The sequence below is a fragment of the Metopolophium dirhodum genome, chromosome 1 (genome assembly GCF_019925205.1).
Source record: "Metopolophium dirhodum isolate CAU chromosome 1, ASM1992520v1, whole genome shotgun sequence".
NCBI classification, from domain to species: Eukaryota; Metazoa; Arthropoda; class Insecta; order Hemiptera; family Aphididae; genus Metopolophium; species Metopolophium dirhodum.
In genome coordinates this window covers 145,744,216-145,759,072 of record NC_083560.1, presented here as the reverse complement: position 1 = coordinate 145,759,072, position 14,857 = coordinate 145,744,216, and the positions used below count along the sequence as shown (strand labels likewise).

Below are 14,857 nucleotides of genomic sequence, written 5' to 3'. Positions count from 1 at the left end.
GTGGTGGTAAATCACCAAAGCTATCAAAATATACAACTTTGTCCTTATTTTTATAAAACGCTACCCAATGGCTTCCGTCGCCTGAAGATGTATCCAAGTTTAATATACCACATTCAATCGTATGTGGTTTTTTAGGTAAGTTATCACGTGAAAAGACACCACGGAAATGATTGATTTTCAACTTTCCGATATATTTTATAATATCTTGAGACGAAAGCGGTCTATCAGGTAGCGTGATCATCAGTTTTTTTTCCTTAACCTATTCTTGTTTGATATCAAACCACTGCCTTTTTTTCTTTTTGAATTTTGAACCGCATTATACACACTAGCACCTCCAGACATCAAACTACCAAGTGCTGACAATCCTGCAAATATAGGTATTAAGGGAATTGCACCTCCTGATTGTCTCGGTACTAAAATCAACCTTTTACCACCATTCTTTTTTTTTGAGATTCTTTTTTTTTTCGCTGCTAGTATACAATTTGTTTTTATAGCACGTTTCCGTTTGCAACCCATACCTATTTTTCTTTTAGCTTTCATTGCGTTTGTTACTGCGTACGCAACTAATTTCTCTTTTCTAGGTGTATCTTTTGCTTTAAATCTTTCCCAAGCTCGATTTTCTAACACTTTATCAGCTTTATGTCTATCGTCTAAATTTTTACTTGTTGCATACACAATATCGTGGTCACGACAAGCAGCATCCAATGGGTTTATTCCTTTATCACCACGATCTAGTCTCTTTTTTAATTTCGTACCAGGACCACAATACTGATATCCTGAAATATGAGCTTCGAACGGGAGACTATTTATAAGGGAGTTTACAAATCCTTTACCAGTCTTGTTTGAATTGTACTTACGAGTTGAACACGCCATCTATAACTGGTTATAAATTTAAAAAATCTAGAGTATTTATACGAAAATAATATGAATTTGATTGAACAGAAAGATAAATTAGATGTAATAAATGTAGATGTTCAGGTAGTAAAAAAACCATCAAGACATGGTTCGTTATTACCCGATACTATACGTGCTATACTAGTTGGCCCCAGTGGTTCAGGAAAAACAAATATAATGTATAATCTGATCACACATGCAAACGGGTTAAGATTTGAAAATATTTATTTATACTCGAAAACCTCTAATCAGGAAAAATATGTCTTACTGAAAAAAATAATAGATGATATAAAAGGTGCTAATTTTTTCATATTTACAAGCGCTGATAAGGTTATAAAACCAAACTTAACCAAAAAAAATTCAATTATCATTTTTGATGATGTGATATGTGGTCCACAATCCGTAATCAGAGAATACTTTAGCATGGGCAGACATTCAGGTGCTAGCTCTGTATTTTATTTAGCACAGACATATTCTAAAATATCAAAACAGCTAGTAAGAGATAACGCAAACTTCTTAATGATACTTAAACAAGATGATACAAATTTACGACATATATTCAACGATCATTCGTCTACAGATATGGATTTCTCAGAATTTCGTAAAATTTCTCATTTATGTTGGAATCATAGTGATTATGGGTTTATGGTCATCGATAAAACTCGGGAAATGAATGAAGGAAGGTATAGATGTGGGTTTCATACGTTCATTAAAATAAAATAATTTTATATATTTATACCTATATAAATATACCGTCACACAGTTATTATCTACATAGTGTTATCGACAGTCATACGATACAGGTATAGTACTTTTATTATTTACAATGAACAAACAAAAAGTTTTATTGGAAAATTTAATAACATCAAAAAAAAATATTAAACGAAAAATAATGGAAATGAAACGTGGTGTTATAGATTCTGAAAACTATTTCCGTGAGGCATTTAAACCAATAATTGAACCATTGAGTACACATGCAAAACAAAATGAAATATGTAACACACAGTCAACTGTACTAGAAAATAAATCAGAAACCTCATGCACTAGTGAAGATGATGATGATAACGAATTAAATTCACCATTTGAAAATTTTTTAAATAACCGTCCTAAATCAATACGTTATGATAAATCCTATGGTATGCATTATGATAAAAATAGTGATTCATATAAAATAGGAAAACATTCTGTAACTTTTAGTCACGGTAAATTACTGCTGCTTAATAAATATTATAAATTCACACCAGGTTTATGGTCTTTATTATGTGAGAAGGAACCAAAAAAAACAACTATAGAAGATATAGAATCTTATTACAATATTTTGAAAACTTCTGGAGTCCATTTAAAAGCAGATGGAAAACCTAGAACCTCAAGGTATCATAAATGGGTGACTGTTGTAAAACCGTTGTATGATCGAATGAAAATGGAGGAAAAACAGTTTAATGAAGAAATAGATAAAATTAATGAGAATACAACTCCACGAATTAACTTAAAATCATTTAACAATACTTTACCTTCTAGTCCTTTTGGCTTATTAAACGTTAAACGTAGAAAAATAACACAAGAAAATGATCCATTTGATTTTAATCAATCAGCAAGCAGTTTTTCACCTTCAGATCGTATGTCTACAGATATGATTAATTTTACTTCATCACCTGATCCTAAGACAGGTAGTGGTTTATATAAAGATGTCTTACCTCAAACCCAATTAGTTTATTATGACGATCCGAATGAGCTAGTAACTAGATTAAATCTTTTGACATCATCGCAAAGTGTTGGTAATACTGGTGTTAATAACGAAATCATATCTATTTTAGAAGAACTGCGTGAGAGAAATATTATAGCATAATGACGACCTTAGAGGGTATAGCTAATGAGCTACATCGACCAGCGAGAAAAATATTTCCTAGACGTAGTGTGGTTACACGGTTTATTGATGACCTATGGCAAGCTGATTTAATGGATATGCAATCTCATTCTAAAAAAAATTACGGTTTTAAATTTATATTAGTTGTTATAGATACATATAGCAAATATGTATTTGTGGAACCGCTGAAAAATAAATCAGCAAAAGAATGTACAAAAGGAATGGTTAATATATTGAAAAAAGCTAATCCGAAATTTTTACAGACAGATAATGGTACAGAATTTTATAATACTCAATTTCAAGATTTAATGAAAAAATATAAAATTAAACATTACAGTTCATACAGTGTTATTAAATGTTCAATCGCAGAACGTGTGATACAAACACTTAAAAATAATATATATAAACATTTCACTGCAACAGGTACATGGAATTGGTATAATACAATATCAAAAATTATAAATAACTATAATAATACAAAACATAGAACAATCAAATGCACACCTAATGAAGCTCGAATGGATACAAACAGAATTAAATTTAGTACATATAAAAATTTACAAACATTGTATAAACCAAAATTTAAAGTTAGCGATAAAGTACGAATATCTAAGTATAAACATATATTTAGTAAAGGATATACCCCGAATTGGACAACGGAAATATTTACAGTTTCAAAAGTTTTACAGACAAATCCAGTAACTTATCAACTAAAGGATGAATCAAACAATATAATCTTAGGTGGTTTTTATGAACAGGAAATTAAATTAACTAATTTTCCAAACACCTTTCTTATTGAACGTATTGTGAAAAAAGTTGGGAATAAAATGTTTGTTAAATGGTTGGGTTTTGATTCAAGTCAAAATTCGTGGATAACATCATCAGATATTTTTAAATAATAATTTTTTATGTATAACATGTAATACTTTTATAATAAATGCCAGAAAAAAGTTGAAATAATTATTTGTTTTCAGTTTGTAATTTTTTTAAAAACAAAAAAAAAAAAAATTTACTTCACTACCGTTTGATAGCGCTTTCTGTTTATACCGATTGGAGATTTATCAAGTCTTTTTTTTCTTTAATTATATAATTTATCTAGTTTGTAGTGACCATAAGCCAAAGTATTTATCCCGTCGTCATTTATATAACGTTTATCGTCATTAGCGCTTAGAACAAGTTTGTTCATTGTTTTCGATTGAACAACATGTTTGTTTGATTGGATAAAATTCATGACCCTGTGAGTTAATTTATCCTTACCAGATAAATGGTTTATAAAAGCGTGTAGTATATTCTTATAATTTTCGAATTGCATATGTTTTGTAATAATATATTTCTTTACACCTTTTGCATTTTTTTCCTCAGTACCGTCTACAGTTTTGTACGCATATAATTTCGGTCTTAATGAAACGAATTCTTTAAGTATAATTCCTTTCAATTCATCCTTGAAAAAGCCTGGTTGACTTTTATGTAATTCGCTAAAACAATAATGGTCTTTGGGATAGTTAGATGTATCAAAATATGGTAATAAATCATTTTTTAAATCATTGAAAAAATTTGTAGTTTGAATAGCGTATATCAAGGAATCAGTATCCGAATATAAAGAACTAATTTTAGTACCATACCTTTTCTTCATGACATTATAGTGGAAATCGTACATAAATGTTTTCGAAACGTCTAAAATTGCAAATCCTACATAAATTGCCTTATCGAATTGAATAGTTTCCTTATGTTGGTGAATAGCCATGAGATTTTTAGAGTATATAGTTCTGTCTTTAAAACTAGTTTTTGTCATTAGTTTATTCGCTTTTTTTTTATGAAACCAGTTTTATAGAAGTTCTTGCTCGGACATTCTCCATACATTTACCAAAAACGCTATTAATTAACAACTTCCAGAAATTTTTTTCAAACTCATTTTTTGCTTCTGCTTTCATTTTTGTGCGGAATTCAATGTATGATGCCATCCATTTTTTTTTGTGAAAAGCGGATAGCTCGATGATTTTTTACTAATTTAAGACCGTGAGAAATCGCTTGTTTTAAATTTTTGTAATGTACAATATAGTTTTTTTTCGGTGATAGAGTAGTTTCAATTTCTCAACTTTCGAATTTGGTGGACATTCGTTAAACTGTAAAAACGGAAAATCATTATGGGTTTTATGTAAATGTTTAGGGTACTCGATATCAACTTCTAATATATATCCTACTTCAGAATCATCAGCAATTTTAGTTACATCTATGTTGAGATCGTCAACCCATTCAAAATCTTTAAAAGGTAATTCTGTTAACATAGACTTCCCATACAAATTCACACAATCGAGATATGTAATCCATGTGATCGGTTCATTTGCATTATAGTCCAATCCTTCGATATTTGGTATGTTTGCCTTAACATATCTTTTGGTTGATTGGCATATCCCGCCTCTAATTGATTAGACAGCTGAGTTTTTCAAAAACGCTGGTAGAGTGTACCATAAAGATAACGAAAATGTTATATTTAATGACGGCCGCGGCGGTGACGACGACGACGACGACGACGGCAACGACGAAGAATTGTAGAATTATAAGAATTGTACTTAGTTGATAGTGAATAAAAATTAAAATAGTTGAAAAAATTTGTTGTGCATAGGAAGTGCACAATCTGTTTTCATATAATCTGTGGCGTTACTGCGCATGCGCTGGGACTTATTCGCGTGTATGGGCAGTGATGCCTTGCTAGCGGCACTCGTCGCTACGCTCCTCGGCGCCGTCGCTCCGCTCCGCAAATCGAAAATATCCCTCGACTTGCTGTGCAACACCACCTTAAAGCCGCGCATACACTAGACCCGAACCGGCCGGACCGACCGAACCGAAAAATATTCGGTCCGAAGTTTTTCGGGTATAGCTGCATTGAGTGTCCCCGAATTTTCGTTCCGAAAACAAAGTTAATAGCTAAATAGATAATTAAATAATCATATTATGTCGTGACTTGTGATAATAACTAGAGTAAACCATATATTGTATCTTCTACAATCAGTTTTCGACAGTTGACGAATGCATCGCATGGTGTGCAGTTGTAAAAAATATGGAATATAATAGTTCTTCAGATGATGAATGGGATTCATTTTTATTAGAGAGCCCGATCTTCAAATCACGGAAAAGATATTGGGTGCATGAACTTTGGCAACAACGAGATGATAGTGGCGAATTTCAAAATGTGTGCACTGTTATAAAAAATTACCCATCAAAATTTTATAATTACTTTCGTATGGATATATCAACGTTTGAATATATTTTAAATGCCATAAAAAACGATTTGACAAAATATTCAAATTTTAGACGCTGCATTGAGCCCGAAGAAAAATTAGCTGTTACTCTCAGGTAAAGTTATTTTAATTTTATTAATTTAAAATTTAAAAATTTATCAAATATATAAATATTAATTTTTAAATAAAATATAGGTATTTAAATATTCAAAGAGAAAAAAAATATTGTAAATTACTGTAACTACTATAATCAGAATTATAGACTATATTAACTTTTATTATAACTTATTATTTAAAATACTATTATTATTAAAAATATTGTACATTTACATAACTTTATATTAATTATTGACACTCGTTTGTAACTATTATTTATAAATTAGTGTACGAATATTGGCAATCTTGAACAACAGATGATTTTTCATAATTTTTATATGGTTGTTGCGTATAATCTGAATAGCCAGATGCACTGGAACTTCTGCTAGGTGTCATTTCTTCCGATTCAAGCGTTTTGGTGATAATACTGAGTACTTCCATTCTAACTTTCATCTTTTTTAATGAATCCATTTTTTTAAAACTTGGCAACAAACTCATTAAAAAGTGGTAATCTTCATCACTATCAGCATTCTTTTTCGTTTTAAGACGTTCTTCAAACAGTTTTATTTTTTTCCGTTCGATTTCTATTGCTTCTGTTTGATACGATTTACGTTTCGAATGTTTCCTATATTGAGGTGTTGTACTTTGCACATTAGGAATATTATTCAACCCAACTTCTTCATCTTCGTGTTCATTTTGTTCAACATGTTCATCTTCATCAGTTAAATCAAGTTCGCTGTTATTATCAGAATCGTCGAGTGTGGGAATTATAGGGTCTCGAGGTATATTGGTCGCTGTATTTCTAGGTGTCATATTATCTTTCAAAAATAACAACTGATTAAAATATGGCCATTTTGAGGATTGTGGTGTGAATCCTTATCCAGATTTAGGTTTAGGCACTTTCTTAAACTCTTTTCTAAACGTGTCTCTTAAACCTTCCCATTTTTTCTTCGCTTCTTCGGCTAAAATGCATTACATATTATATATATTAAATTTCAGTAATTATACTTAATTAATTAAATTGTTTGATTAATTTGGTTAAGTATGTAGTAGGTATGTTTATATTGAGTAATATGTTATATTCATTAATATGTACTATATTGTAAAAGCCGTAAAAAAAAATATCAACACATTTAAATAATGTTTAGTATATGTTTAGTTAAGATTTTATATAATATTTTAAATATTTTGCAGATATTTATCAACTGGTATGTCATTTCGAGCATTAGCACTTTGCTTTAAAATGCATAATACTACGGTTGGTGCAATTGTATATGAAGTATGTGACGCAATATGGAATAGACTATCGACAACACATTTATCTATTCCAACTCCAGAAGATTTTTTAAGTATAGCAAATGAATTTAATGTGAAATGGAACTTCCCACATTGTATTGGCTGTATAGACGGAAAACATATACGTTTACGAAGTCCTACTCACTCTGGGACTATGTATTATAATTATAAACATTTTTTTTCCATCGTACTACAAGGTGTATCTGATGCCAATTATAAATTTATATTTGTTGATGTTGGAGCGTACGGAAAACAAAGCGACGGAGGAACATATGCATCATCAACTTTGTCAACTTTTATAAATAATGAAAATAATCTACCAAAATCATCTAATTTGGAGGGAACATCTGTAGAAATACCGTTTTTTATGTTAGGTGATGACGCTTATCCATTAAAACATAATATTATGAAACCCTTTTCTAAACGACTATTATCAAAAGAAGAACGTATTTATAATTATCGTCATGCTCGTGCCCGTAGATGTGTAGAAAATGCTTTTGGAATTATGGTATCAAAATGGAGACTCTTGCATAAACCCATTGAAACAACAGTAGACAATGCAATTAAAATAGTTCAGTGTATTTGTCTTTTACATAACCTTATAATAGATAAAGAAGGGCAACCATGTGCACAAACACTAATATCTGCTGCGAGTTCGTATGAAAACGATAGAAATGAAAAAAATGTAAGGACAAATGTAATAAGACCATTTAATCGGAGTTCAAACTTGGCGACATTCGTAAGAGATACATTAAAAAATTATTTTATTAGTCCTATAGGATCGATTTCATTTCAAGAACAGTATGCAAACGTTCAAAAGTAGTTTAGTTTAATTGTAGGTATAATACTATAATGAGTAATGACTATTAAGTATTATGTTAAAATTGTATTATTACTTGTATTGTATAGGTATTATTATTTATTATTATTATTATTTTTGATAATTTAGCTACATTTATTATTATAATTGTATAACTTTAATCTTTTGATTACAAAACAAATTTCTTTTTATAATTAATATTAATACAAGTTTAAATAATGCATTACCTGTTGTACCCAGATTTGTAGCAATACGTGTCCATATTAAAATTTTTTCATCTCTATTATGGTATTTGTCATGTTTTTGATTCCAAATTTGGTTTTCCGCAAATACTAAACTTATGAGTCTTTCTTTTTCAAATTTTATAGATGACATCTTAGCAACTCTCACGTGCGACGTATTTACAACTACTAAAATACTTAGTTAGTACGACTACATTATCGAAATACCAATGTGAAACGGTTGATAAAATTGTAGATAAAACGCACGTTTTCAAAACATATATACTAAAATATCACGATTTAAGATATATCTAAAATACTTAATACTAGGACATAGTAGATAATGGGTTATAGGTACACAACGATGTTATTAAAACACCAAATGTGATATGACCACAATATTTCATTTATTAGCGTCTCAAATCAAGAGGTAGGACCTATACATAGAATAGTACCGCTAATTTTCGGCCGAAAAATTCAAACATGTTTGAACGGTTGAAATCCGAACCGACCCGAATTTCGGTTCGGGCTATCGGTTCGGTACAAGTGTATGCACTCACATATAAAATCGGCATTTTGATTTTTTTCGGTTCGGTCGGTTCGGCCGGTTCGGGTCTAGTGTATGCGCGGCTTAAGTAGGTCATAGGGTAAGTTATGTCGTAGTATGGGCACGAAGACTCCCGGGTTTGGTGCCTTGCGGCTACAACCGCGGACCTCACATTAGCGCTTTGCGCTAGTCGAGAGCCGCGGAGGTTCACGGACGGCGTACGGTGGTTTTACCCACACAATCCGCCGGCCGTGCGTCGTCTATGAACCACGAGCACCGGTCACACACCCATTCCCACCGAAGTCGGGAGAGAGTGTAACCGTACCGTTGGCTAAGGCGTGCACGTGCCCTTCGCCGCCCTGGTCGGGCCGCAGGCTATCCTCGTTGCTTCCCGTTTTTGGTCACGGGCAACCTCCGGTACATATAGCCTCACCGGTAGGCTGGGTGGGCGCTAAGGAGATACTCACTCGGCAGCCTTCCCCTAGACCAAGCTAGGTCTGTTAACCACAAAGTTAGCTCCCGCTAACTGCCACTCCGAAACCAAACCGCCGTCGACCGCGCCACGACCGAGGCCGGTGCGCGACCGCCGTGTGAGGGCACAGTGCCAATTTCTCGGCGCTGTGGGGCTCCCCCACATCCCGAAGTACCATTCTCGCCCCCGTTAGGAAGGCACATCAATGGTGAGAGATGGGCGGACCGAGCGTCGTCGGCTGAGAGCCTCTGCTGTGATCCTACCATGATTAGGGTCGTGTACCACGGGCTCGCGGTGGGCCCTAACCAGCGGCACTCGCCGCCGGCGCGGTGGCCGCGACCCCCAAGTTAGAGGCTCGGTAGCCTGTACCACGCCTCCCAGAGGCATCGCCGAGGCGATCGACCCGCTCTTCTCGAGGTCGCGGTCAGAACCTCCAACACCCTAGTCCCCCGAGGTTTCGGTGTGTCCACGCCCCAGGCGCCGGCCCCGACTGGCCAGACTCCCTTTCAGTCGCCTTTTACGACAAGCAGGGAATACTGATGCTGAATTCTGGACGGCCCCAGCAACAGGGCCGGACTCCTCGCACTTGGCGCATGAGCACGCCCCTGGTCAGGACGCGCTCGAGCGTGCCCCGCCGCTTGTGCCGCTTACGCCGTGCGTGCTCATCCGGGACACCCCGAGACTATGCACTTACACCGCCTGGTGTGGCTGCGTCCTGACCGTAGTCCATATTAAGGACATTATCTGTCGGACCTATTGACAAGCGATTTTCTCGCAAACTTTCGGAGCGCTTCGTATGTCTTCCTCGTTTTGAGGAATGCTCCATTCCTAGGCGGCCAGCCCTCTTGTTCTACGGCCATAACTGCCTTTAGTTCCGTGCGCTGGTCTTCAGTTCTAGGGCAGCGATATAGCACGTGCTGCACCGTTTCGGAACCGCTCTTGCATCCGCAGTTGGGTGATGCCACTAGTTTGAATTTAAACAGTTTGGACTTGAAGTCCCCGTGGCCAGTCAACATCTGTGTCGTGTAGTGGTCTAGCGGCATAGGCAGCATATACCGCTCACGCACTTTGGGAATCATGATCTTAGTCCACTCACCTTTCTCTGTGGATTCATATCTTTCCTGCCACTTTGTGAATAACATGGTTTCGTGGTTTTCGAACTGGCCTTGGGTAATCTCCCCTCTCTTCAGCCGCTTCTTGAGAGCGCTGTTCTCTACCTCCAGGTCTAGGGGTAGCACACCTGCTACTACCGATAAACAGTTGGTAGACGATGTCCTATAGGCTGCAGTCATGGCTAGCAGCGGTGGCCTTTGCATACTGCCGAGTTTCTTTATTGACTTTTTCAATTTTGCACCTTCCGCCCATATTTCGGATGCATATGTCACTCTGGGTAGGAACACCCCCTTGTATAGTGCCCTAGACGTCAGTTGACTTATGTCCCAGTTCGCTGAGGCGAGGGTTCTTAGTCTGCTGTATAGGCTCTTCGATTTTTCAGCCAGCGATTCTATGTGGCTCCAGTATCCCTCTCTTGGGTCCAGAACGACTCCCAGGTACCTTACAGTGCCATCAGCTGTGAATCTAGGGGCAGCTGCATCCGTGCCGAACCCTATTGTATATCCTGGCTTAACTCCACCCTTTATCGACATGACTTGAGTCTTTGTCGGGGAGAAGGACAGGTTATATTTGCTAGCCCAATTCTTTATCTTGTCCAGATATCTCTCAGTTCTCGCCACGGCTGTGTCGTGCCTGGCTGCCCCTACCAGGAGGGCGATATCATCTGCGTAGGCAATGACCTTCACATTGGGTTCTTGCTGCAGTCCTAGCAGTTCTGTCATTGCAACCTTCCAGAGAGTAGGCCCCAGCTGCGATCCTTGTGGGCAGCCTCTCTCCATCTTCTTTTCATATCTATTCCTTTCCAAAGTCAGTTGGGCCCATATGTTCTCCAGATATGACTCTGTCATTCGGATCGTATTTAAAGAGGCGCCAATTTTCCCCAGCTGGTTAAGCAGAGGGTTCCAGCTTACGTTATCGAACGCTCCTGTTATGTCTAAGAAGGTGCCCATGACGTGCCTGCTTTTGGTCTCATGGACCCATTGGTACAGTGTGTCGATAGCCGTAATCGTTGACTTGCCCTGTACGAAGCCGTGTTGTTCTCCTATGTCGTTTAGGCTTGTTTCATGAGGAAGGTCTCTAGCGCCTTTCCTAGGACCGGGAGTAGGCTTATTGGCCTATAAGCTCCCGTAGTCACCGGGTCCTTATTTCCACCTTTGGGAATCACTATAACATTGGCCCTTTTCCAATTACTGGGGAAGTAGCTTTCCCTGAGCGCCGTACCGTATAGTCGGGTGAGGGTTGGTCCAATTACTGGCCAAGCTTTCCTTACTATTCTTGCAGTTAGTCCGTCCAGTCCGGGTGCTTTATTTGGCTTGATCCGCCACACTGAGGCTTTGACCTCTGAGATCGAGGGTGGTTCTCCACGATCATCGAGCGGTCCGTGGTGCTTAGAGCTCTCACCATCCAGCTCATCCGGGACAAAAGCCCTTAGTAGCAATTCCGCCGTCCCCTCAACGGTCTCTGTGTATGAGCCATCTACCTTCCGTAGGTTACCTTTCACCGTGTTTGGGGGAGAGCCTTTCCTCTTCGCCCACCTGAAGGCTTTGCCCCAGGGGTTTGTGTTAAGGTCACCGGCCAAGGCTCGCCATGTTGCCATCTTTGCCTTTCTTATTTCGGCAAGATATTTATTCCGGTGCGCTCTGTATATGTTAGGTTCGTTTCCTCTTTGTCCGAGCCTTCGCGATCTTTCACGGATCTTTTTGAACCCGGTGAGTTCGGAGGTCCACCATGCCTGTCTACCTGGTGGTCGGCCAGTTGTCTTTGTGCGCGGGATAGATAAGTTTGCCGCGGTTTTGAGAAGCGTTACGAGGCTATTCGCGTGGCTATCTACAGTCTGCTCGTTGATATCCCCGACGTGACTCGTCAGGTGCGCGGTCATTTTGATCCAATCCGCCTTATCCGTGCGGTACCTTATGGAACCCGGCTCGAGGGATGATCTCGCCATTACAGCATCATAGCTTATCACGCGGTGATCACTATCCGTGCCATCGATAATGGACCAGTTCGTCACTAGGCTGATCATGCCTCTTGTCACCAGGGTCACATCAATGTTGGATGAGCCAATTCCAGGTCGATCATAGGTGCTTAGCGTTCCTCTTTGGTTCACTGTATGGAGCAGGTAGTCCTCAACCAGATCCTCAACTTGACGACCTCTGTCGTTGCTCTCTGGGGAGTGCCATAGGGTCGAGTGGCCATTCACATCTGCCCCGATTATTGACCTTGCCTCCCTGTCGAGTATCGGCCGCAGTTGCTCGATAAAGACATTTGTAGGCATCGAGTACTTAAAGTAAGAGGATACTACAGTGATCTCATGTCCTCTTGTGCCTATACTGACGGCTACAGTATAGTCAGTCTTATACTGCTCTAGACTGAGCACTTGTATGTTATTGTTCAAAATGACGATGGCGGCACCAGCCTTTTTGCCTGAGTGAACCTGTCTGCACAACTCAAAGCCGACAATTTTGCCCTGCGACACTACAGGTTCCTGCAGCAGTACCAGGTCGGCTCTGCTTTCTCTGCAGTAGTCAGCCAGCTGCTGACTCGCGATCCTCTGTTTGTTGAGGTTGTGCTGCACTATTCTGATGGTTCCGGTCATTGAGTACCGAAATCCGTTCGCCTCAGTAGGCTTCGCAATGCCTGTTCACGGGTCTTACATGCGGCACTTGACGCTGTGTGCTGGCCTTTGCAGTTTATGCACTTTTTGTTGGCTTTGTCGCTGCACTCGCGACTGTCGTGCGGCCCTGCACAGTGTTTGCAGGTGGACGTTTCCTGTTTACATTTAGCCGATGTGTGCCCATATTTCTGGCACTTGTAGCACTGCGTTATGCTTTGGTACAACCTGACCCTACATCTGGTCATACCAAGGAAGACCGACTTATTTTCAAGCTTCTTGAGCACGCTAGGGTGGGTCTCCAGTACCCAGTGGGAAGTACCCTTATCCCTAGGGCCCAGCTTATGGCTAACTACCATGCTCTCGACATCATCTTGACTGAGCTCAAGCTCCGGGTTTTGCTCCATAATGCCGTGGGCAATCTGGTTACTTGCTATGTCATCATCTACGTCGTAGATGATGACCTTGGGCTGTCTTGGCCCTACCGCCCTTACATTATTCACCCTATTCAACACCTCGAACGTCTGCTTGTCGTTCGGTAGAACAATCAGTGAATTGCCCTGTATAATTGTTTTTGCCCTGGGGTTTGGCAACTTCCTTTGGACTGTTTGCCACAGGTCAGTCTTGACCTGGGCCACCGTCATGCCCGGCGGCACCTCAACAACAAAGCGTGTCTTAACCTCTGTCTGCCTGCATTTCTCCAAGACTTTTTTCTTGGAAGCTCTGGAGGTTGGTTTTTTATTGTTAGCGGGTTTAACCACTGCTGGTTTGGGAGCGGCATCCACCTCCGCACTTGTGCCTGTTATAGTGGCATAGGTAACAGTTCTTTTCTCCTGGTTTTGATCCTCACCTTTAGATGCCTCTTCAAGTCTTTCCTTGAGAATTAAATTCTCAAGGCGGAGCTCCTCAATCTCCTTGCCCTTCTCGGCCTGGGCCCTGGAGAATGTGTCCAATAGTCCCTTAAGCTCGGACGCACTAAATTGGGTGACTCCTTTCAGCCTGCTATTTTCCATACAGATGTCACTATGTATATCCCTAATAGCTTTTAGTCTGCCGGCGATAATGTCCGCACGGCCTGCTGTGAGCTTTTTACTCCTTTCAACAATTATTGTTTGCTCAATACACCCGATGTGATTGTTTAATTCTTTCAAGAGGGCTACACTGTCTATATTGCCCCTGTGTTTCCTTCTGCTGTCACTCTGGTCTACGGCCATGGCACCACTTGCACTTGCATTTGTGCCATCATCATTGTTTGCGGTTTCAGATTTGGGGTCTCCCCCTCCTCTTAACCTGAGTACGTCCGTTGTCCAATTTTTCCAACTTTTCCGTTCCGTATTCAATTGCGCATTTCCGGAGCTACTGATAACGACCGGTGTGGCGAGCTCACCCACACCTGCCGGGCCTGAGGTTTCCAAGGCCTCTGTGCCATTAACATCATCTTTTATTTTTTGTGTGTACATATTTGTTAGTAAGAGGGGGCTGCCCTCGGGTAGCCCTACACCCTCTGGCCGCCGGCGGGCTAGATCGGCGGTTGCATTGTTCGTGCCAGGGGTTAGAAGTCCGGAGTCGGCCTGCTCCGGACAGTTTTGAACGCCTCTTAGCGCCGGGCATAAATGCCCGGTCGGGCAGGGTCACCACGACAAGGTGGGCGATCTTCGACCCCGCGTAGTATGGGCAGTGATGC

General features: G+C 39.2%; 2 protein-coding genes across 2 annotated transcripts; one reads left to right on the top strand and one right to left on the bottom strand.

The window, feature by feature from the left end:
- The first annotated feature begins 7,303 nt into the window (after positions 1-7,303).
- LOC132933173 (putative nuclease HARBI1) lies at positions 7,304-8,212 on the top strand. The gene has a single exon (XM_060999489.1). The coding sequence runs from the start codon at positions 7,304-7,306 to the stop codon at positions 8,210-8,212; it is 909 nt and encodes a 302-aa protein (XP_060855472.1).
- A 4,942-nt stretch (positions 8,213-13,154) lies between these two features.
- Positions 13,155-14,633, bottom strand: LOC132933171 (uncharacterized). Its single transcript, XM_060999488.1, has one exon. The coding sequence runs from the start codon at positions 14,631-14,633 to the stop codon at positions 13,155-13,157; it is 1,479 nt and encodes a 492-aa protein (XP_060855471.1).
- Positions 14,634-14,857: the final 224 nt, after the last annotated feature.

Bases quoted from the DNA above. Each gene is read 5' to 3' on its own strand.
- LOC132933173 (XM_060999489.1), top strand. From the start codon at position 7,304: ATGTCATTTCGAGCATTAGCACTTTGCTTTAAAATGCATAATACTACG.
- LOC132933171 (XM_060999488.1), bottom strand. From the start codon at position 14,633: ATGTACACACAAAAAATAAAAGATGATGTTAATGGCACAGAGGCCTTG.